The sequence below is a fragment of the Gymnogyps californianus genome, chromosome 17 (genome assembly GCF_018139145.2).
Source record: "Gymnogyps californianus isolate 813 chromosome 17, ASM1813914v2, whole genome shotgun sequence".
In the NCBI taxonomy this organism is placed as follows: domain Eukaryota; kingdom Metazoa; phylum Chordata; class Aves; order Accipitriformes; family Cathartidae; genus Gymnogyps; species Gymnogyps californianus.
The window spans coordinates 1,510,062-1,532,921 of NC_059487.1; the positions used below are offsets into that span (position 1 = coordinate 1,510,062).

The 22,860-nt window shown below is 55.4% G+C and overlaps 1 protein-coding gene across 1 annotated transcript; it reads left to right on the forward strand.

Moving 5' to 3' along the window:
• The first annotated feature begins 219 nt into the window (after positions 1 to 219).
• On the forward strand, positions 220 to 19,577 carry L3MBTL1 (L3MBTL histone methyl-lysine binding protein 1). Its single transcript, XM_050907149.1, has 22 exons — positions 220 to 270; positions 523 to 685; positions 2,918 to 3,141; positions 3,910 to 4,054; positions 4,210 to 4,348; positions 5,047 to 5,170; positions 5,805 to 5,892; positions 8,083 to 8,174; positions 8,815 to 8,919; positions 9,813 to 9,948; positions 10,467 to 10,567; positions 11,617 to 11,768; positions 12,785 to 12,861; positions 13,309 to 13,394; positions 13,969 to 14,079; positions 14,361 to 14,475; positions 14,722 to 14,821; positions 15,793 to 15,990; positions 16,317 to 16,363; positions 17,316 to 17,473; positions 18,334 to 18,396; positions 19,402 to 19,577. The coding sequence occupies exons 2-22, from the start codon at positions 550 to 552 to the stop codon at positions 19,534 to 19,536; spliced, it is 2,532 nt and encodes an 843-aa protein (XP_050763106.1). The 5' UTR covers positions 220 to 270; positions 523 to 549; the 3' UTR covers positions 19,537 to 19,577.
• Positions 19,578 to 22,860: the final 3,283 nt, after the last annotated feature.

The window sequence follows — 22,860 nt, forward strand, 5'->3', positions numbered from 1 at the left end:
TGCAGTGGACTTCATGTTCTGCCCCCCCACCCCCTGGTTAACTCCTGTCACTTGTGAAATTCTCTCTTACAGCCAGTTAGAAGATCAAGGGTGACTGCCCAACGGGAGAACTGGAAGGGGAACTTCAGGGACCTCCGTCTTCTCCAGGGTAGGATTTGCCAACCCTCAGTCACAGTCTGTGTCAGAGTGGTGTAGGCCCCAGTGGGAGCCAGGAGCAGCCATAGCTTGTGGTGGACCTGCTGTGCTTGTGCCATCTTATGGTGGTGCCAGGTAAGAAAAAACCCTCGGTGTTTGCAGGCTCTGAGCTGGGATCTCGCAACAGGGCCTTTACTAGGTCATGTTGATACCAGCTGTGACCTCCATGTTGTTCTCTGTTGGGTTCAATGGGCCTTTAATACATCTTACAGGGGTTTCTGCTGGGAGATGGCGGAAAGGGAGGGACCATCCTCCACAGTCTCTTTCTCACTCCTTTGTCGTGTTTGTACTTGTACCCAACTTGATTTCTTTCTTGCTGTCTTCCAGTGTCTTGCTCTGTGCCCAGGCAAGGTGATGGACAGCAGAGCAGAGATGGAAGTTGTGAGAAGCACAAAAGGAAATGCTGCTGGGGAGGTCAGCGTCCATGTGGTCACCACCGAGAGCACTGTGCAGAGCACCCACCTGCCAACGACTGCCTTCATCATACCAGGTATGCAGAACTGTCCTCTCTAACTGGTGCCTCCCCAGCTTTCTCCTCCCACATTGATACCTCACACTCCTTGTATATCTGTGCTCCTCCCAAACCTTGGGAGGAAAAGCCATGCTGCTGTTGCCATCTTAGAGGTTCTCTGTGGCTATCCCACATCACTTGGATGATTTGTGGCTGATCAAAACCTCTTGAGTTTTAAACCAAAGCCCTGATGTCTGGGGCCCCGTGCCAGTGCAGCACAGTGTGCTGGGTGCCTGCTCTGCAGGGCATGTGGGCTCCTGGGTTGCTGCATTATCATAGAATCACAGAATATCTCAAGTTGGAAGGGACCCATAAGGATCATCGAGTCCAACTCCCTGCTCCTTGCAGGACTACCTAAAACTAAACCGTATGACTAAGACCTAAAGCTAAACCATATGACTAAGAGCGTCGTCCAGACGCTCCTTGAACTCTGACAGGCTTGGTGCCGTGACCACTTCCCTGGGGAGCCTGTTCCAGGGACCGACCACCCTCCCAGCGAAGAACCTATTCCTAATGTCCAATCTGAACTTCCCCTGACGCAGCTTCATTCCATTTCCTCGTGTCCTATCGCTGGTCACCAGAGAGAGGAGATCAGCAGCTCCCCCTCCGCTGCCCCCCTTGAGGAAGGTGCAGACTGCGATGGGGGCACCCCTCAGCCTTCTCTTCTCCAAGCTGAACAAGCCAAGTGACCTCAGCCGCTCCTCGTAAGTCTTGCCCTCGAGACCTTTCACCATCTTGGTCGCCCTCCTCTGGACACACTCCAGTAGTTTGATGTCCTTCGTGTATTGAGGCGCCCAAACCTGCACACAGTACTCGAGGTGGGGCCGCACCGGTGCGGTGTAGAGTGGGACAACCACCTCCCTCGACCGGCTAGCGATGCTGTGCTTGATGCAGCCCAGGACAGGGCTGGCCCTTTGGGCTGCCAGGGCACACTGTGACTCCTGTTCAACTTGCCATCAACCCAGACCCCCAGATCTCTTTCCGCGGGGCTGCTCTCCAGCCTCTCATCCCCCAATTTGTACGTATAATGAGGATTACCCCGTCCTAGGTGCAGAATCTGACACTTGCTCTTGTTAAATTTCGTACAGTTGGTGATTGCCCAGCTCTCTAGTCTATCGAGATCTCTCTGTAAGGCCTCTGTACCCTTGAGGGAGTCCACAGCTCCTCCTAATTTAGTGTCATCGGCAAACTTACTTAATGTACATTTGACTCCTGCATCCAGATCATTTATAAAAAGATTAAAGAGCACTGGCCCTAAAAATGGCCTTGTGGAACCCCACTGGTGACTGGCTGCCAGCCTGATGTGACCCCATTTACTGTAAGTCTTTGAGCCTGACCCGTCAGCCAGTTGTTCACCCAATGTATTATGGACTTGTCTAGCTGTGTGCTGGACATTTTGTCCAGAAGGATACTGTGAGAGACAGTATCAAAAGCTTTGCTAAAATCCAAAAAACCCACATCTACTGGCTTCCCATGGTCAACTCGATAGGTGACGTTTTCATAACAGGAAATTAAGTTAGTTAAGCAGGACTTTCCCTGCGTGAACCTGTGTTGGCTATGACCAATGACTGCATTGTCTCTCAAGTATTTTCAATAACTCCCAGAATAACCTTCTCCATAATTTTACCAGGCACTGAAGTGAGACTGACAGGCCTGTAATTACCAGGTTCGTCCTTCTTACCCTTCTTGAAAATTGGGACAACAATTTTCAGCCCAGCTGACCAGTGTCTTTCAGGAGGTGTGTGAGCAAAGCATGGATGTGTGTTAGGTGAGATCAGGGGTGTTCTTTAGAAGCAAATCTCCCAATTTTTCCTGCTCTCGGTGCCTCAGTTCCCACTGCGGAGAGGCCCTGGGCTGCACAGTGTGTTCCTTTGAAATGAAACTAAACTGGAAGATGCAGTCCAGGAGCTTGCCAGCACACTCCTGCCACATCAGGGCATCCTGGTCATGGGAGCAGTCTGAGGTTAGGCTGAAGTAGGAACCCTTGAATGTGGACAGTGTTGGTGCCACCCCCCAGCACAAGCCATTGCTGGCTGCAGATCTTGTTGGGTCACGCTGCCTGCTTGTGGGTGCTTTAGCCCACAGCACTGAGCCCTCGGCTAGGAGGCTATGTCCTCTCTGTCATTTTGTGCTGCCTTTGAGCCTTGTTTGCAACAGTTAAGTGTTCTGTGTATGCCTCTGGTTGTTTGTTTCCTTTCTTCCCTTCTCAAGCAAATGCCACTACCATCAACCTTCCCACGAGCACCTTAGAAATTCAGCGATTCCCCCGGGAACCACAGAGAAGCACAGGGGCCGAGAGGCCAGAGAGGGGAGCAGGGAGTGAGCCCATCACAGCTACTGTCATTCCTCAGATCAGCGGGGTGCAGACCTGCAGCACAGTCCGTGTGCTGGAGTGGAAAGATGGAGTGGCTACTTTGCCTGGGAGTAACCTGCGGGTAAGTGTAGCCCTGGGCCACTGTGTTTGTCCCCCCCAGCATTCCCCACAGCTGCTCGCCCTTGTAAGTGGCAGTCCCCAGCCTGTGCCAGGCAGGGACCACCAGGATGTGAGTGACATGGCCCCTGGCAGTACCCACACCCCAACTGAAGCATCCCTTGGCTGTTCCGGCTCTGCGAGGTTCTTCTTGTGCCCCATCCCTATGCCACTCCCATCTTGTGAGCTTAGCAGAGAGAGCACACACATGGTGCCTGGGGGGCTGCAGCAGGTCTGCCCTGCACAGGGAGGCAGAGGGATGCTATGTGCTGTGCAGGGCATCTTTCCTTTCCAAGCTGTGCTGCGGAGTTGGCTCTCACCAAACTCCTGCACTCACCCTGGAAACAGTGGCCTTGCGCTCATCAGATGGCAGGTGCCTTTAGGTGTACCCCTCGGGACATGAAATAGCTTGCACAAAACGCACCGATTTCTCAGCTGCTACTCAGCCTCAGGGCACCGCATCCTCCAGCCACCACCTTGCCCCTCGTGCTGCCAGCTGGTGCTGGTCTCACCCAAGTGCAGGCAGCGTGCTTGCCCTGGCAGGCTCAGTGGCAGGTGACTTTGGTGCTGTGCTCGCCTCTGTCATCGGAAGAGCTGTCCTCTTGTTGGACACACTAATGACCGAACCACGTCCCTCTCATTCTCAGAGCTCACATGTACCCACTAGCTATCAAGTTACATTTCTGTCCTCCTTGTTAACTGTTTTTCCTTGTTTTTTGGTTCAATGACATAGTTTCGAATAAATGAATACGGGACGCTGAAGGTGGTGAGTGCTGATAAGATGCCTCCAGTGGAAGCTATAAAGGAGGGTCACACAGAGAAAGATGGGGACTCGGAGGTGGCACCCACCAGCAGGGACAATCCTACTGTGGCTCAGGGTAAGGGCACCACGGTGGCACTTGTGGTGGGGTGGGTACGTCATCCAGTGGGCACTGTCTGGCAGAGGCCCTGAGCGAGGCAAATGTCTCCTGCTTCCTGCTCTCCTTCCTTTGCTGCACCTTGTGCCTCACTGCTCCTCTTCTCTCTGACTCAGATGTGCCGGAGCAGACCAAGCTGCCAACAGCAGAAGGCATGTGCCACTGTGATACTTGTGGCCGGAGACACGTCTCAGACGGAGCCCGGGAAGGCAGGGGCTTCTGCAGCGAGCACTGTCACCAGCAGTTCAAAGAAAGGTAAAGGAAGGGGAGTCTGCTCCATGCAGAGCTGTATCCATCCGTCTGTCTGCCCTCCCTCCCCTCGTCCACATGCTCCACCAAGGGATGCAAGTGCATCTGTCTTCAGCAGGTGCTGGGGACCCCACTTATTTCGCTCTTTCCTGTAGGCAGAGTGCCCTGGCTGCGGTGGGGGGGGATGAAGACTTGCCCCAGGGGACGGCAGGAAGCACAGGAGCCAGATTTTCTCCTGCCCAATTTGTGGCCTCATAAACACGTGTCTGCTGGAGCAGGGCTGCAGCAGGAGGTTGCTGCAGTGAGTGCTTGCAGGCTGAGCAGCAGTGGGAGGCGTGGGTCACAAGGGCATTTCCAGCCCCTCTGTTTACTAATGTGTGACTCCTGGGACTCGTTTCCCAGCATCTCTGTGCAGCTCTGATGCAGCTTAGAGCCCTGCTACGAAACAAGGTCGCTTTTGATCCATCCCTAGGTTCAGGTTTCTGACACCCAAGCGTGTGAGGGTGATTCTGGTCTGTACCTTGGTTCTAACCTCTTGCCAACTTGTGTGCTAAGAGGAGCGCATACATTAGTCAGGAGGGATGGGAGCATGTGTGAGTAAGAAATGGGGTGACAGTGATTCTCCAGCAGCCACTCCCTTACCAACACCCCAGCCATTGCCATGTACCATGCCGCAGTGGTTTACTCTCCCTTCCTCCCTGCAGGTCCGTCATTGTGGAAAACTCTGCCAGCAGCACCAATGCCACCGAAATCCTCAAGCCGGTGAAGAAACGAAAGAGGAAGGACTACCAGAGCCCTTCGGAGGAAGAATATGAATCTGAGCAAATGGTAGGAAGAGGGCAGGGAGGGCATGTGTGTGCACGTGCCAATGTCAGGGGTGGGCTATGGGCCACCCCTGTATGCACTGCGGGCGTGCGCAGTTCTCATCAGTGCTTTTCAGTGCTATGTCAGCCGTATGTCGAAGGGGTAACCTGTTGGCTGTTAATGCCAAAAAGACTTGAATGTGTGGAGCATCAGGGCCTCTAGACACTTGGCTGGCTGTTTGGCATGCTGAGCACCTCGGAATGGGCAGCGCTAGACACGTCCTGATTGGGCTGTAGGTATTGAGCGCTCTCAACTCCTCTCTTGAGTCTGGGCCACCAAAGTAAGTGTTGAAGTAAGAGAGTGTCTATCTGCGTGATGTGCGTCCTGGGGAAGGGTGAGTGACTTTGACAAGCCAAGGAAGCTCTGCTTGCCAGCCCTGACTGTAGCAGATACACTCCAGGTGTGATCACTACCACTCAGCACCAAAATTCCCCTCAGGCTCCCATCATCAGATTCTCTCGGCTGCCCATTTCTGGGCCAAGCATCAGTCAAATCATGGACATTGCAGAGGCATGATGTGAGGGTACAACACGCAGCATAAACCTCTGTGCAGACCTCCAACACCATGGGTTTCTGTTTTGTCTGCTGTCATGTCTAGGAGGAAAAGCAGGAAGAGAGGAAAAACTCTGCGGGAGACTCTGCCATCAGCAATCCAGAGGCTGATGCGTGGAACGGGAGCCAGCACGGTATGGAGGGCCGGGTGGGCGGTGGGGTGAGCGCTCCTGCCACAGCCGTGGGGTCCTGCTGCGGTGCTGTGGGGCTGGGCCAGCATTCTGGTGCTCCAGCAGAGTCAAACACCCAGTGCAACGCGCTGGTACATGTTCCTGAAGGCTTGTAAGCTCCTCTGCTTGCTTGATCCTGCTCTCTCTGTCTCTTTCCATTTCTCTCCTTTCCTCTCTTTCTCTCCATGGGAAGGGTGCACCCTTACAGGTATGGCTGTGTCTTCTTCAGGCACTGGGCCGTTCTGTACAGTGCTTTCTGGTCCCTCCCCTTGGGAGCTGAATTTATTACTTGCTCGTGGATACCATGTTTGCTTTGAGAGGTGCTATCCTGAGCAATAACGTGACTCTGCGCCACGTCTGGCTTTGCCCCCCCTTTGGATGGTGTTATGGGGAACTTTCCTCACGTGATCAGGAGCTCACAAGCTTGGGAGCTGCTCCTGTAGGTCTGGTGCCGCTGAAACCGGGTGGTTTGGGGTTGTCTCATCTCGTGGGAATCTATTCCTGGACCGTGTCAGAAGAGATCTCAAACGCAGAGCTGTCGCCACAGAGGGAAAGGAGACAAGCTGAGGGATACAGTCTTTGCTTGTTTTGTTTTTTCCTTGTAGTGCGATGAGGGTGAGGGGGAAGGAAAACCTGGGAAAACACTGAAAATAAACATTTATGGGAAACCTTTTGTCTTTGAATAGTGAAAGGTCGTACTCAAAGTAATTTTAAAATGAAACTGTTCCAGCTTCATACTCCTCTCCATAGCCAAATGTAGGGACAGTAGCAGGGGCCAGATGTCATTAACACCTGATGTTACACTGAGTTAACCACTATTAAAAAGGAATCTCATACTTGCTTGCCAGGTCCTTTTCTCTACAGTCTGAGCCCTGAGCATGTAACCTACCCTGCTGCATACAAGTAAGCAGTGCTGAGCCTTGTTATTTCAGCATTTTATTTTCTCTTATTTTAGAAGTACATCAACAAACAAAATACACACCTGGATGCTTCAGTGCAGCAGAGTCGGTGTATGTATGGTGTATCTCCAGGTGTATTTGTCATTCTCCAGAAGTGCAGAGCTTGTACTTACGGATTCCCCAAACATGCCTGCCACATTTTTCTGTGTCCTAAAGAATAATAAAGGTATTTGTCACTCTTAAGTATTAGCGAAGCATCTAGGTTAGTAACCTTGCTCACTGAAGCTCAGCTTTAATTTCTTCCGCAAGTTCCTATTTTTTCCATCTCCACTTCCCCTAAGCCCAAGGGAGGAAGGAGTTGGTCTGTTTTTCTCCTGTGTGTCTGGCCTGCCCTACGCAAGGCTGTCAGCCATGGCTGACTTGTAGCTGTGAATTACTCAGTGCTGGAATAGGCACAGCACTCCTGGAGTCCCTTCAGGCACTACGAAGCAGGGAGAGAAAGTGGCTGGAGAGCAGGAGACTTGGATTGTGTCTCCTGTGCCTCGGGCAAGGCCTTTATGGCCTTCCCAAAGGGGTCGAAGGCACGAAGGATCACCTCCCTGCCTATGAAGAGACGATGCTCTCTTCTTTTCGTGAATACCATAAGGGTAAATGCGTTTCTAGGGCATCAGGGTGGCCCTGGTGTGCCGAGGAGGGCTCACTCAGGTGGTTGTTTCAGAGCAGAGGATAGCAGAGCTGGTGCCTCTGGAGTGGCAGCGGGAGGTGAGCCTGCTGCTGGTTTGACTGGCCAGGAGCCCCTTGCAGCTGGGAGTGCTTCCCAGACCTCTGGATGGATCCTCCTGGCTGTCCCAAATCCATCAGTGCTGTGGCCATTTCGGATGTACTGGCTGGAGGAGGACTGGTTGCAGAGGTGTCCTGATGCTTTGCACAGCATGGCTTGTCCCTCAGGCTCCTTAGGTGCCTTACTGGAGCACTGTACAGCGACAGAGGACTCTTGGGTCGTGGGGACCTGTGTGAGAGGGGGCCTCTTGGCTCTGTCCCTCTTTGGACAGCCGGCCAGGTTTGCTGGAGAAGGGGCTCTGGTAGGATGGTGCTGAGCTTTGCAGGGATGCAGGCCTGTGCGTGAGAGCAGGATGCGGCCCCAGCGGGACCCGTGCGCTCGCCTGCCCTCCGCGCTGCCCCGAGGCAGGCAGGGACGGAGGCTGGAGCGGACCCTCAGCAGCGCCTCTTGTGTGTGCGTTTGTGCTGCGCTCAGGTGCCAGTGAGGAGAAGAAAGAAGGCTGGTCTTGGGCGTCCTACTTGGAGGAGCAGAAAGCTGTCGCTGCCCCTTTAGATCTCTTCCAGGATGTGAGTTGGGATTTTCCTGTCTTTTTCCCTCTTTCATCTTCTCTTTTCTTTCCCTTTTTTTTCCCACCCCTCCTCCTTCTCCTCTCTTCCTTGTTTCCCTATTTTGCGGGACTCTGAGCGGTAAGCAAGCTCCCATCTTCACCTGGAGGTGACCAGTCAGCCTCCAGTTTTGATTTGCCCCGAGTCCCACTCCCCAGCAGGGTGCTGCCCCCCATCCCAAGCACCCCACATTTGCCTAGGACACCCCTGTGGCTCTGGCAGGGTGGTGGAGCCTTTCCAGCCCTTCCTCGAAGCCAGGTGTGGGCTCTCCTGAGGCCACGTTGCTGTGCTGCACCCCGGCTCCCAGGCGCCTGATTGCCAGGGCGCGAGAGGAGCCAGGCCCGTGCCCCACTCTCCCCGGCCGCGTCTGTTAGCCCAGGGACGCCCTGCCCTGCCAGTAGCAAGAGACGTAAACCCACAAGGAGGTGGAAGAACATGTTTTTCTACGGGAAAAGAATTAAAATTTGGACAACAACATAACCTGTGGCCCACAATCTCCTGGTCCCAGCAGCTCCCATTGCCTGATGGTTGCTCCTTGGGATGGTTTTAGACCCAACTACCTGTGTCGTTTTATACATTGTAGTTTAATTTTTGTTTCCAGTACCAAGTAGCTTCCCAGCACAAGAATGGCTTTAAAGTGGGGATGAAGCTGGAGGGGATCGATCCGCAGCACCCATCTATGTACTTTATCCTGACAGTGGCTGAGGTAAGGCGCCTCCGGTTCCCATGTTCCTTGGTTCCTCCTCGCACTCGCGCAGCGGGAGGCTCTGTGGGAGGGGAGGTGCTGCCGGCTGGCCTGTGGAGGAGACGGGCTTTGGGCCCTTGCCTGCATGCCGCTGCCGGAGATGAGCTGGCACTCCAGCACCTCAGTCGAGCAAACAAGGAGTTTCCTTCCAGTTCATCGGGGCAGGAGACAGTGCTGTGGAGCAGCTGTCATGCCCCAGCCTAGTTGGTCTCTCCATCACCCTGACACAGCAGGGCCACGGGGGGAAAGATTGTGGTGATGGCAACAGCTTCTTCTCTTTGAGCTGATGCCCCTTAGACAGGTCTCAGCCCTTGAGATGGAGGGTATTGAGGCATCCCATTGCTCTTCCTTGTGTCCGTGGAGGCCCTCGGTCTGTGAGGCTCTCTACTCAGTCATGTGGCAGCTGAACCAGCCTTGCCTCGCAGTGCTTCCCAGGCAGCCAGGGATATCAGCCATACAACAGCGGCTGCCGTTCTTGCTGCTGGAGAGATTTCACCAAAGCAGTGTGGCATTTAGCCAAAATCCCTGTGCCAGCATCTTCCCCGGGTGCAGAAAAGGGAATCCATGCACTTGCTGGACCCAGCAAGGTGCCCCACCATGGCATCTCACGCACCAGCCTAAACCTCCCTTCTTAGGGCTGGCTTGTGGTGGCCTTGCACTTACCGTGTTCCGTGCTGGACACCTTTTGGGACTGGCATGTGCCTCCCGATTTGGGCACTGGCCTATGACTAATTCTTGGCTTCCCTAAGTGATATGCTGAGATTGTGTGCGGGAGGGGAGGCGCATGCGATGCTCAGCAGGGACAGCAGGAGGTTTCCATGGTCCTTTCCTTTTCCTGCCTTCCTTGCTGGTAGGTGTGCGGTTACCGGATGCGCCTCCACTTTGATGGCTACTCTGAGTGCCATGATTTCTGGCTGAATGCTGACTCCCCCGACATCCACCCCGCTGGCTGGTTTGAGGAGACGGGGCACAAACTCCAGCCCCCAAAAGGTAAGGAGTTAGCAAGTCTCAGTTGGTGGGTCCTGTTGAAGGAGGGGGATGAGTAGTGGGCCCCGAAACGTAGAGCTGGAGATGGGGACAGGGTGGCTCCATGGGGCCCAGGAGGGGATGCTGCTGTGCTGGGGGGTTCCACAGGACAACCTTTCAGCCACCCATCATGCTAAAGATCTCTGCTCACTCGCATTTTGGGGCAAAGCCCTGTCACCCTGGCTGTCCCAGTGCTAGGCTGGAGCCAGTGGCTGTGCCCCAGCGCAGGTGGGACTGATGCTCTCCGGGGAGGAGCTGAGCTCTGGATTTCCACTCCACTGCCAATATTTCCGAGCACCCCTTCAAAATCAGCCATTGGGCCTAAGCCATGGGCTTTGGGTTTCCCAGGGCTGCCGTAGACCCTGTCCGCGCACAGCAGGACATGCCTGGCAGGGTGAGGGCTGGTCGGGGATGGCCGGGCTTGGCCTCACGATCTCCTGGTTCCTCTCTGTGAACTTGCTGCTCTCGTTTCTCTTCCTGAGGGGTTGTAGGTTATAAGGAAGAAGAATTCAGCTGGACAAACTACCTGAAGATAACGAAGGCTCAGGCAGCTCCTAAGCACCTCTTCATGGTCCGAAACACTGTGAGTAGCAGCTTCTCCTTCTGCCAGAGCCTGCAGGTTCACGTGTGACTTCTTCCCCTCCAGCTGAGCAGAATGCCTCCACCAGTGCTGGGCTTTTCTCTGTCCACCCCACACTTCTCAAGCCCACAGTGCAAAGGGCCAGGAGAGCGTACTGCTGGCATTGCTTAATGAGATGTGGCATGCTTTGCTGCTGAGGATCTGTAGCTGGGACACTAGTTTGGTGTGCCCAAAATGGGAATTGGTCTGATTCACTGTTTCATCCAGGTCGGTCTCATGGACAGTTAAATATGTGGCAAAAGTACTGGTGAGGAGAAGTAACCGCTACTCTCAAGAATTATTTTGCCAAAACCCCTCAGTTAATGTTTCATAAGTATAACTCTTTTGTCTCTGTTTTGTGTCTTCATTGTTTCTGTCTCTGCCTTTATTTTTCATATGGCAGCTTGGGTAAGGAAGGTGGGAATTTTGCCAAGTGCAAAATGCTGATGGTTTCTTTGTCAGATGCAGAGGAAACTCAATCTACTGATAAATCAGCCTCTCCAAGTTATTTACTGTGTCTAAACCCTCCTGTTCATTGCTGCAACAATCCCACTAGCGTGTGACGTAGCGTTTTGCACAGATTTTGGATCCAAGAAATAAAGGCAAGGTATGAGGAAGGGCCCTATCCCAGCTCCTCCTGCCAGGCCTAGGGCATTGGTTGCTGCTAACACTGGAGGAGCATGACCGCACACAAGTATCTGAATCAGTGTAAGCTGGAGGCTGTTTTTCTCTTGGAGGTTACTGCTTATAGAAGATCCTGAGGGTCTGAAGATTTCTTTTCCTCTTTCTTTGTGTGACCAAGCTGAGTTACTTACCCTCTGCCTCTTTTCTTGCATGGACAGCAGGGCACTGCCCTTCTGGGATCCTAAGTGGTCCTGGGCCTGCCTGGAGGCCAGGGGGGGTCTGGTTTTGGGAGGGTTTGGGCAAGTGCCTCCTTGCAGCAGGCAAGGGAAGTGGTGAGGAGGGCGCCGGGACTGTGGCTCTGAAAGAAACCTGCCTCTCTCTCCTCCCAGCACGAGGCTTCCCCGGGCTTCGAGGTGGGCATGAAGCTCGAAGCTGTGGACCGCATGAACCCTTCCCTGATCTGTGTTGCCACAGTGACTGACGTGGTGGACAATCGCTTTTTGGTGCACTTTGACAATTGGGATGATACTTATGACTACTGGTAAGTGCACAGAGGCTCCTGGGGTGCCAGTGCTGGGGAGACACCCTGCCACTGCTTCAGCAAGAGTGAGGGGTGCTCAGGAAAGCGTGGGACAATCCCAGCACGCTGCTGCAGACAGGCCACGAGTGGTCCAGTGAGGCAGAGGGTCACCCCCCTGTGCCGGGGGACAAACCTTTACCTGTTCCATGTCACCTCCTGGGACGTTGCCATGGTCCTGTAGTTAACGTGGGGCAAAGACAGGCATGATCACATGCTGTGGGCTCGCCCTGAAACCCACTTGGGAGACTGGGCCACCTGCAATGCAGAGACTGAAGGCCTGATCTTAAAAGGAGCTCCTGCGTCTGTAGGTAGGGGATTGTGGCCGGGGCGGGGAGGTGTCCCAGTTGAGGCTGGTTAAGGCAAATTAAAATGGCCAGTTAGCACAATCGGCCTCCTCAGAGCAACTCTGTTTCCTTTGTGGCTGGAGTCCTCTGACCTTCTCTTACTTCTCGCCCCAAGGAGCTGTGAGGCAGCAGCGGTTTCTGTCCCCGGCTGCTCCTCACTCGCTGGTGCTAGGCAGCTACCTGCTCTGTCCCAGGGCAGACCTGTGAAGCAGAAGCAGCTGAGTGTGCTGTGACCTACTGGGAGCCGTGACCAGGACATGAGCCCCCCCGATTGCTCAGGTCTCACTGCTCCGAGCTCTGAAAGGCATGGCCTGTCTCCCCGCTCACAGCAAAGGGTTGCTGTTCCCTGGGCAGCTCTGCGGCCCGGCTTGCACCCGGGGTGTGTTCGTGTCCTGCCCCTCTGAGCTGAGTCCCCCTGCTCTAGCCCTTGCCTTGCCAGGGCCCGTGGTTCCCTGGGTCACTCAGGGACAAGGCTGCTGTAGAAGACCTCAGCTTCTGCAGGGGCTTTTGCTGGTGGTGCAGGCCTGGGGGGTGCCGCCAAGTGCCCTGCCCTGGGCCCCCGCAGCCCACGCTGTCAGGCAGTGATGAGCCAGGTATCTCGGCCCTGTATAACAGTTTGGGTGTGTTTTCTAGGTGTGACCCCAGCAGTCCATACATCCACCCAGTTGGATGGTGTCAGGAGCACGGCAAACCCCTCACACCTCCTCAAGGTGAGTCAGTGGCCTGGGAGCGTGGCCTTCACTGGCATATCCTCTTGGGGACAGGCTTCCCAGGGTGGCATGGGGAGCCTGGGGGTGCAAACCCCATGGCCCTTGCTTGTCTGCAGGCCCAGGCAGTTTCCTTCAGCAAGGCCACAGCCAGGGAGGTGGCATGCTTCTGCCGAGGCTCTGTACACGTGTTCAGGTGCAGCATGGTGGTTGTGTCAGGCCGAGTGGAGACACGAGGAGATCCAAGCTGTCTATGCAGGCCCAGATGTTTCTGCTTCCTTGTACCCTGGATTTCATGGTCCATGAGAAAATAGTAGTACTTCTTGATGTCTCTCAGGTTCCCGTGTGCCTGGCACAGACTTGGTTGGTCCTTCAAGGCAGTAGGACATTCTGGGGTATTTGCCGTCTTCCTGCAGGTGTGTCTCACCTTCTGCATCTTCCCCCTTCTAGATTATCCTGACCCCGACAACTTCACCTGGGAAAAGTACTTAAAGGAAACCGGAGCATCTGCTGTCCCAGCTTGGGCCTTTAAAGTGGTGAGTGCCACATCATCTGCTCCACTGTGCCTGGCAGGAATTCGGGTTTTCTCCATTGTCAGGTCTTTGCTTTTATGAAAAGTCAAGTGATGTTCAGTATGCTCCTGCCACAGGCCTGGGGTTCAGATCTACACTCAAGGTTCAGAAGTCAGGGCTATCCTGGGCAAATATTTCAAAACTGGGAAAAATGGGAAGTATGACCATCCCCTCGGCTAGACAGGAGCCGGGTGATGGGAAATTGTTTAGGCTTGCTTGATAGTTGTTGTCTCCAACTGCAGCAACAGCAGCTGTGTCCAGCCCAGTGTGGCTGCAATATAGATCCCCAAAATGTGTCTTTTAGAGACCTTGTTCCCTTGGGCACAGCTTTCCCATCTTGTTAAAACACAGCTCAGATCCGGGAGGCCTGTCCCCACTCTCTCCTGTTGCCACTGTGAGCTGGGATGGCTCTTACCCGGACAGGCCAGGGCTGGGAGCTGGGCTTGAGGAGCGCACGCTGCTGGGAAAGCTGCCGAGGGGCGCGGGAGCCCGAAGCAAGGCCCTGCTCCCCGCTGACCTGGATTCTTCCTGGCCCCAGCGCCCACCCCACGGCTTCCTGGTCAACATGAAGCTGGAGGCAGTGGACAGGAGGACTCCTTCCTTCATCCGAGTGGCCAGTGTGGAGGACGTGGAAGATCACAGGATAAAGGTGGGTGCTGGAGTCTCAGTGCTGAGCCTGCGTCCAGGCACTGTGCTTGCTCCTGCCCTTCCCAGCTCACTGCCAGTTGCAGTGGCAAAGTGTGTGGAAGGTCTGTGGAAGCACACCGTGTGGAGGTTGGCAGGTCCCAGTCCCTGGCTCCAGGAGTGAAGGAGAGCCTTGTGCTGCAGTTCAGCTCTACCCTGCTGCTCGCTGTCAGCTTGGAGGGCTCCAGAGCTCGGCAGGGAGGTGCCCTGAGGTTTGAAGGGTGACCTCTCTGCTTGTCTCCCCAGATCCATTTTGATGGCTGGAGCCACGTCTATGATTTCTGGATTGATGCGGATCATCCGGACATCCACCCCATAGGCTGGTGCTCAAAAACTGGACACCCACTGCAGCCTCCTCTCAGTAAGTCCTGTGCCTGGGTCAGTCCCTCACACCAGGGCCCAGATCCCCACTGTCACCGCCACCTGCCCATGCTCAGAAATGGGAGGGCAGGTGCTGGCCGAGTATGGGCAGGGAGGAAGGGCTTTTCCGTGGAGTTGTCAGTTGGAAAAGTCCTCCCTGTTTGGTGCAGGCAGGGAGCCCAGAGCCCTGGCTCTGCCTGGGGCTGCAGCCGTGACAATCTCTCTCCTATTTCTCCTCCTGGTCTAGGGCCTAAGGAACCAGCCTCTTCTGCCCACGGGGGCTGCCCAACCCTGGGCTGCAAGAGCATCCCTCACACCAAGAGCTCCAAGTACAGCTTTCACCACAGGTGAGCTCCCCAGCGCGGCTCAGAGGGGCACAGCTTCCCTGTTGGCCCGTGCCGGCCCTTCCTCCACTCCTCCGCACCCGCCACCTCCACCAGCAACCAGCCCTTCCCTGCACCCACCCCACGCCTGGCTCTGCCCCCTGCTCAGGGGCAGCCCTTGCTCTCCCCAGGCCAGGCCCCACGGCAGCCCGGAGCCTGCAGCTAGTGTAACTCCTGTGAGCTCCTACTCTGCGCCTGTCCTACGGCACGCAGAGCCCCTGGGGGTGCCCTACGTGCCCATCTACCTGTGGGGACGTATGGGCTACGTAGGGGCCAGTGCTTCTAAGATGCTGTTCACTGATACCAGCTTTGAGGATGATGTTCCTCCCGCCCCTCATGGATATCTTTCACTCTGAGGCTATGAGCTGGGAAGTCCTAAGAAGGAACAGTGCATCACCTCCAGCTCAGTCAGTCGCTTGTGTGACCTTTTCCAGGGGAAACCAGGCACAGTGTAGTGCTGACCCCAGCATGGCAGGCTGGTGTCAAGAGGAGCGAATATGGTGGAGCATCCATGAGGATGGGGAAGGCAGATCTGGCTCCCAGGGGTTACTCTGCTGGCCACACTCATGACACTTGCTTCCTCCTCACTCTGAGTGATGGAGTCTAGTCTGGATGCCTGTGGTGTCAAGGAAGGGAAGATGGACACTCTGTGAACCCCAGTGACCTGCTTGATCAGCACTGTGGTGACTTGCACAGGGTCACTGTGACGGCAGCAGAGAAGGTGGGACGGGTGTTTGTACCTGGAGGGACTGGGTGTGCCCTGACCATACACCCAGCACCCTTGTCCCGTCAATTTGTTTAGCACATCTTTACTCTGCTTTCTGTGGCCAAGGCTATGGCTTCCCATGCTCGGAGGTGGAGGGGTGGCCCTGCTGGCTTGTCCCCCCATGCTGCTCCGAGCCGGGTCCAATGCTTGCCTCCCCTCTTTTCTCTAGGAAGTGCCCCACGCCGGGTTGCGATGGGTCAGGACACGTGACTGGGAGATTCACGGCCCATTACTGCCTCTCAGGGTGCCCGCTGGCAGAGAAGAACCAGGGCAGGCTTAAGGCGGACTTGTCCGACACCGAGGCCTCAACTCGCAAGAGGAACCTGATTGGCTTCCCTCAGCGAAAGAAATCTCGGCACCACGGGAGGTAGGGGCAAGCCCGGTGAGCCCCGTGCCGCAGTGCAGGGCCCCTGTGCCGCAACTGCCATCCTGGGGAGGGATGGCCAAGCCGGAGAGGCTCCTCGACCACGGGGGAGCATGGCTGCTGGCAGCTGGCGTTTGTCCTTCCAGCTCTGTTGGGCACCTCTCTTGGTTTTTCTTCCCATGTTTTGTGTCTTTAGCTGTCAACCCTTTGGGTCAGGGTCCAAGAGGTAATCCTTGCTCCCACTGCCATGGCATTGCTCTGTGCGGTGTGGAGGAGGGCCCTCGGGCCAGTCCCAACCCAGTTGGAAATCAGTCTTCCTGTCTCTTTAGAGGGCGACCTCCAAAGTACCGGAAGATCCAGCAGGAAGACTTCCAGAGTAAGTGCCATCCTCTGCCACGGTGTCATTGCAGGGGCAAGGCTCGAGGAGCTGGGGTGGTGGCTGTTGGAGGCAGGTCTCCCTTGGCTCGCTCACTCAGACCTCACGCAGGTCAGCACCAGCGAGAAGCTTGTGGCTGACTACCAAAGTTGACCATCTGACAAGGAAGCCTCTTACCAGAGCTCTGCTAGGTCCCTTGTCGTGTCTCTTGGTTTATGTCTGTGAATCTTTGAGTGCTTTAGGGCAAGGAATTAGGATCCTCTCTCTATGGCAGTGCATTTTCCCCGGTGCGTTGTCCTCTTCAGACAGGGATGCTGTGCCTTCATCCTGTGGCTGCCGTACCCCAAAATATCAGTGTGGTTGTAAAATGCCAAATTATTGCTGCAGCGCAGAAACTGATGCTGAACAGTTTGCTTGGCATTTAGTTCTGATGACTGACATAAGACGATGACTGACATTTATTCCAGCCAGTATCCGTCTTACCATGGGCTGTCCTGCTGCCTACCCCAGCGCTGGGGGTGAATGAAGAGGATCTCTTCTTGGGAGCCATCCTTGACTCCTTGGAGCAGAGAGCAAGGGAAAAGCTGTTGTTAAAAACGTGAAATGAACTGAATGATATGGGATGGCATTCTGGTGTGAAGTTTGACATTGAAATCTAGTTCAGTATGGAAAATGAATGATTGAAGGTGGTGAGAATAAGGCAAAGCCAAGCTTGTCTCTAAACTTCTTCCCCCGCCATCCCCAATCCTACCAAACTGAACACTTGGATACACTGATATCCTGTTAATTCAAGGGACAACCACTAGCTCTTCATACCTGGACCCATGAGACCATCTGCTGCCAGCCCTGGGCCCTCCCCTGAACGGGGCCCTCCCCAAGGCTTGTAGGATAGGATGGGATGGGACGTTCTCATCCTTCTACCTTGTATCACATCTTGCATTTTTATTGCCAGCTATTTCTTCAGACAATATGCACCAGTCGCTCTTCATGTCTGCCCTGTCTGCCCACCCCGACCGCTCCCTGTCGCTCTGCTGGGAGCAGCACTGCAAACTCCTGCCGGGGGTGGCTGGCATCACAGCAACTACAGTGGCCAAGTGGACCATTGATGAGGTAAGATGGTTTTGAAGACTGCATGCTGGCTCCTAACCCACTGGCGTGGCTGGAAACACTCTGCCTGGCTGTGCAGCACCACGGTACGTGCACCAGGCATGGAGGTGCTTCAGTGGCTGCTTCCCTGGGCTAGCAAGAAGGTGATCCACTGGACACGCTGGTGGGGTACTGTGTGGACAGCTGCCAGACATGAGCCCTGATGGCAGCTTCTGGGAAGCACACGCAGAACGACCAGGTTCTCACTTGGCTTCAGTGTGACACTAGCCCAGGGCAGGCAGGTGAAGGCAAACAGCAGTCTCTTCATTTAGCGTGTTACGGTTTTCCAAAGAAATAAGTTTCATCTTTGCCAAGTTAAAAAATTAAACCATAGACTCTGCAGATAAGAAGTCACTTCCCTGTTTCTCTGAAAAAGAAATCTTGACCTCAGATTCTTCATCGTCATCTTCATTTGCTTTCTTGGGCATCTGCGATGGCTCCTCTTAAGGCCTGGGTAGCTGGAACTCTGGCACCAGCCCCAGCAGCCAGCCCTGCCTCATTTCCCCATTACCCCCCTGTGTGCCCCTCTCCTGCCCCCGCCCCTCAGTGGGAATCGTCTCGCTGTGCTGGAGATGGCTTGTTGGAGATGAAGCTGCTGTACGTAGCATTTGCTGCTCGGTGGCTGGAGGAGGCGAGCACCTGTGCCCTGGTCCAAGGGTGATCTCTAGGCATGGGAGGGTGCTGCAGCTGCAGCCTTTGCCCTAACAGCCACGTTACCTTGCAGGGCGCAAAATGCCTCTGTGGAAGTGAGGATGTGGGCTCATGGGGGATCTCCAGCCAGAAACATTGCTTCTGTCTTGACATTTTTCTCCGTTTATTCCAAGGTCTTTAGCTTTGTTCAGACTCTGACGGGTTGCGAGGACCAAGCCAAGCTCTTCAAGGATGAGGTGAGAAGGGCTGGAGGATGAGTGCGGGTGGCCAAGGACAGCTGTTTGCCAACAGGGCAGGGCGGAATTGGCCAGTGGCCTTCCTGCAGCGGATTGCTCCTGAACGCTGAGAGCACATCCAGCACCTGGCAGGGATCCCACCCTGCAGCCCTGGGGGCAGCAGCCCCACTGCATTCGAGCGTGCAGCTGTCTGCCTGTGCGGATGCGGTGGTGGGAGGGAAGATGCTGACCCCCAAGGAGCTGTGCTGCCCTGGTTCTCCCGGTGTGGGTGAGGGAGGGCCCCTCGGAAGAGGCTAGGATGGGGGAGCAGGAGGACGAGAGTGCTGCAGCCTTAATAGCACCATCACCTCCTGAGGGAAGCGGCTTATTCCTCACCCATTCGTCCTTCCCCACCTGCATGCTCTCACCAGCACAGCAGTTCGGCGGCGTTGCTGTCAGCCAAGTTCATCGTTTCTAGACCCCTCTGTGGACAGATGCACGGAGGGGCTGCTTTCCGGCATGCGCAGTACACCCAGGGCAGGCTGATCCTGGGCACGCTGGGTACAGCAAGTGTCCCAGCCTGTTAGTGAATGGCCCCTGTGCTTTGAGGGTGCTCAGGCACGCAGAGCTGAGCTGGGGGCAGCCTCCACGCGTGCCGGGACCTGGAGCAGGGAATGGACGGGTGTGTGCCCAGAGCAGGTTGCCTGCTGGCTGTGTGCTGTGCCTGTTGCTCTCTGGTGCAGAAGCCCGGGCCGGCTGCAGTGTGAGCTCCTGGGGTGGCCCCTGGCAGGGCCTTTCCTTCTCTCTGCCCTGCTCCTGGGTGTGCGAACTCCCAGCTCTGGCTTATCGGGGGCAGCGTGGGAGTGCTGTGGGTGGCCCCTGCCCTACTCCCTGGGATCACCTGTGGCACCTGACTGAGGGTGAGCGTGACTGTGCACGTCCCCAGGTCATGCCCGTAATGGCTGTCCCTAGGAAGTCACAGCCTGGGTTTTCGGTGAGTGCCTTTGTCCCTGCTCTCCTCTTCAGATGATCGATGGCGAGGCGTTCCTCTTGCTGACGCAGGCTGACATCGTCAAGATTATGAGCGTCAAGCTGGGCCCGGCACTCAAGATCTACAATGCCATCCTCATGTTCAAGAATGCTGATGACACCTTAAAGTGACTTTTCTTGGCCCGATTGGGACCCTCCCTCAGCATCGGTGCTGCCAGACTGTCTGGTCAGGACAGAGATTCCCCCCGACCGACCGCAGCTTGTCATGTCCTGCTCATGTCCTCTCAGATGCCGCATCTCCGCTCTCCCACCAGTCCATCTCCCATCCTCTCCCCTCCACTCCACACTGCCCTTCTCCTCCAGCGCTGGGTGCAGGCTGACCCCAAGCCTCAGGGGCGGCTGCAGGGACGGAGGGTGGACGTGGGACTAGCCTGTCTTAGTGTGACAGCTGCCCCCCATGTCTTGCTGTGACTGCACCGATTCGGGGGGGGTGTTTTGAGGGACGGGGGAGCAGTGTGGAGGGTGTAGCAGCTGGGGGCTGACACCACTACTCAGGTCACCCAGACAAGGGAAGGGACTGACTTAAAGGAAGGGACTGACTGCCTGCATACGTGCTTGCACCTGTTTAAAGGCTGGTCTTGGCTTTGCTCAGCAGCTGAGATTTCCCCCCCCCCTCAATGTGTTCCTCTGGAGGGGCTTGTGCTAACATCGTTTCCAAGGGACGCTCTCAAGGAGCTTCTGCTCACTTTGCCTTTTTCTCTGAATTCTTTTGACTTTCCCTTTTAAGGCCAGATGCTGACTTTGCTTTGCCCCTTCACTGCACCGGGAACCAGCGGCCCACCTCTTGCCCCTTTCAGGGAGCAATGTGTCCTGGCTGCTGCTCTGCCACGACCAGCGTCTGTGCTTTATTCCTCTTTACTGTAATGCAGCAGCCCCAGGGCCCCACGGGGCCAGGGCTGGGAGGGTGCAGAACAAGCTCCATTTCCTCTTGCACTTCAGGCTGTCTTGGCCAGCACGTCTCTGGGAGAAAGGATGCTTGGTTAACTTGTTCCCCTTGCAGCAATTAAAAAATCCTCTGCAAAGGAGAGTCGGGCCCTCTTTGGTCCATGTATTAGGAGCAAGGCCCTTTCTAGAGCAGAGACAGCTGCCAAGGACAAGAAGCATCCGTTTCTCCTTAGGCAGATCCACAGCTCACTTCTGAAGGCGTTCCTGAGTTGGCTGACTCGATCCTGCCAAGCTGCCTTCTCCCCCTTTTTTGCCCTCGTGAGGCCCCCAGGTTTTGCTGTCTGAAGAGCAGGATCTGCTGTCTCTGGATTCCTTACCTGCAGAGCTAAAAGAAATTCAGCAGTTAACTGTTTTTTTCCCTGTCCTTTTAGTAACATAGCACCTTTTCAATAAGGGTGCAGGCACTTTGGGAATGCCCGTGTAACACTGTCCCTTGTACTGGAGGAGAAGCCGAGTAGGCTAGGACTCCAGAGCCAGGAAAGCCAGCGTGCCTGGGGGGTCCTGGCAGAGTCCCAGGCAGCTTCTGATAGTCCCTGTGTCTCTGGCGTCACCCGCGCTGCTCTCGCCGTGGGCTGTCATCCTTCTGTGCACGCCTGCTGTGGGTGCCGTTGGAGCAGTGGGGTGGCAGTGCAGTGCTGGAGGGCGGCCACCTGCCCCAAGGGCTCTCCATAGTCTGCAGTGATGGGATCCGAGTCCCACGTCCACTTTCTTTCCCATTCCCAAGAATGACATATCAGTAGCAAAACAATTTTTCCCCCTTTCCCAGTGCCCAAAGACAGGGACGAAGGGATCTTAGCAAGTGCACCAGCAATGTGTCTTGGAGCAGTGCTGCCTTGGGAGCCGCTGTCACACCTGGGTCAATCTGTTCTAGGCTTCCCATGGAAATGTAGCATTTTGACTCTTTGTTATTGAATATTTGGGGTCACATTTGACCTGCTCTTGAAACGTCTGCTGCTTGCTCTTCATGCAGGACTTGCAACTAGTCCGTGTATTTGTTTTGTCAATGCTTGGGTTTGATTTAGGCAGCTCTCCCTCTCCTTTCCTTCTTAATTTTCTTCCATCTCTTCAAGCACTGCACTGTGGCCAGCTGTGCAGAGAGGGGGAGTGGGAAGGAACAGCCGTGTCCCTGGGTCCCACAGTCACTCCCCAAGCCACCCTTGATCCGCAGTAAATGGTCCTGAAGTTGGTCTCTTCAGTCGATGGGGAGTCTCGTTCTGGGCCACTGTGTCCTGGGGGAGAAGAGGAGGAGCCCTGGGACCTTCAGCTGCAAGACTCTCTCTGCGAACAGTGCTGAGACCTCTCCAGGTGTGATCTGGAATGGAACGGTTCCCTTGCACAGGACATGGTTATTGAGCTTATAAGGAAACATCTTACGAAAGCATCCTATTCTCGTCTGCTCCATTCCCTCATGCTAAGTCATTCCTCCTGTTGGAGAGGGGACTGAGCACCGTCCCTGGGTGCTGGGGAGGAGCTGCTGCCCAGGTGTCAGATCTGAAACTAGCGTGAAGGATGGAGAGCCTTGTCTCTCACAGGGCTGCTCTGGAGAGCAGCGGTGGTGGTGAGCTCAGAAGATCCCTGCTGAAGGGGAAGAGGAGCCATGAGCCAAGCCATGGCTGGCCCACAAGACCGGATACAACCAACACCATCCGCTCTTGCTCTGCTGTTGGGTGCAATCAAGCCGTGCTCTGCCTGGGCACCAGCAAAACAGGCAGAGGTGCATGCTCCAGACTGTGCCAGCCATGGGCTCCAGCAGGAAGCTGTGCCCCGGGGGTGCTGCCTTACCTGGGCTCTTTTGACCTCCCCCCAAGAGAGCGGACGCAAACTGGACAGGACTGCCATGGTGCTCCCCCTTGGCTGTGGGGTCTGGCTGCACAGCCGGATCCCAGGGCTCTGCTGGGTCTGAGCTCTGCGCAGGGAGGAGCTGTCAGGAAAACCAGCCCCACTGGAAGGGTGATGTGAGATGTGAGGGTCTCTGTCACACGCACTGACCTGCTGTCTCGAGCATCAGTTATCAGCCTCATGGGCTGACTCAGCCGTTTGGGTACAAAGCTGCTGGTTTCATCTGGGTGCGAGAGTTACAGGGTTTGTAGGTGGTCAAGGGCTATTTACTGTTAAAACTTATAACCTTCTTCTTGTTTCCTTTAAAACCAAACCAAACCCAAAGCATTGTGTGTGTGTATGTGTGGATGGGTGTTTGTGGAAGTACCACGACGCCATTTCCCCTAGTGTTGGTGTGTCGCTGTTTTAATGTGGTGGTCTCTGTGGCTGTGGAGGCGGCAGGCTCTGGTCCCAGGGTCTCAGGTGATGTGTCCTCCGCGAGCAGGCGTTGTCTCTGGTCCCAGCAGGGAAGCCAGGAGAAGGAAGGTTTGCTGAACTGCTGGCCTTGGGCAGGTCCTCCATCTCCACAGAGCATTGATTGGGAGTCCCCCCCTCAGGGAGCATGAAGGGCAGCTGTGACCAAGGCAGAAGCACCAAAGTTTTTCATCCTTC

Coding starts and splice junctions, on each gene's coding strand:
- L3MBTL1 (XM_050907149.1), top strand. CDS start 550: ATGGACAGCAGAGCAGAGATGGAAGTTGTGAGAAGCACAAAAGGAAAT. Junction 3,142..3,909: donor TGCCTGGGAGTAACCTGCGG/GTAAGTGTAGCC, acceptor TCAATGACATAG/TTTCGAATAAATGAATACGG. Junction 14,822..15,792: donor AAGTACAGCTTTCACCACAG/GTGAGCTCCCCA, acceptor TCTTTTCTCTAG/GAAGTGCCCCACGCCGGGTT.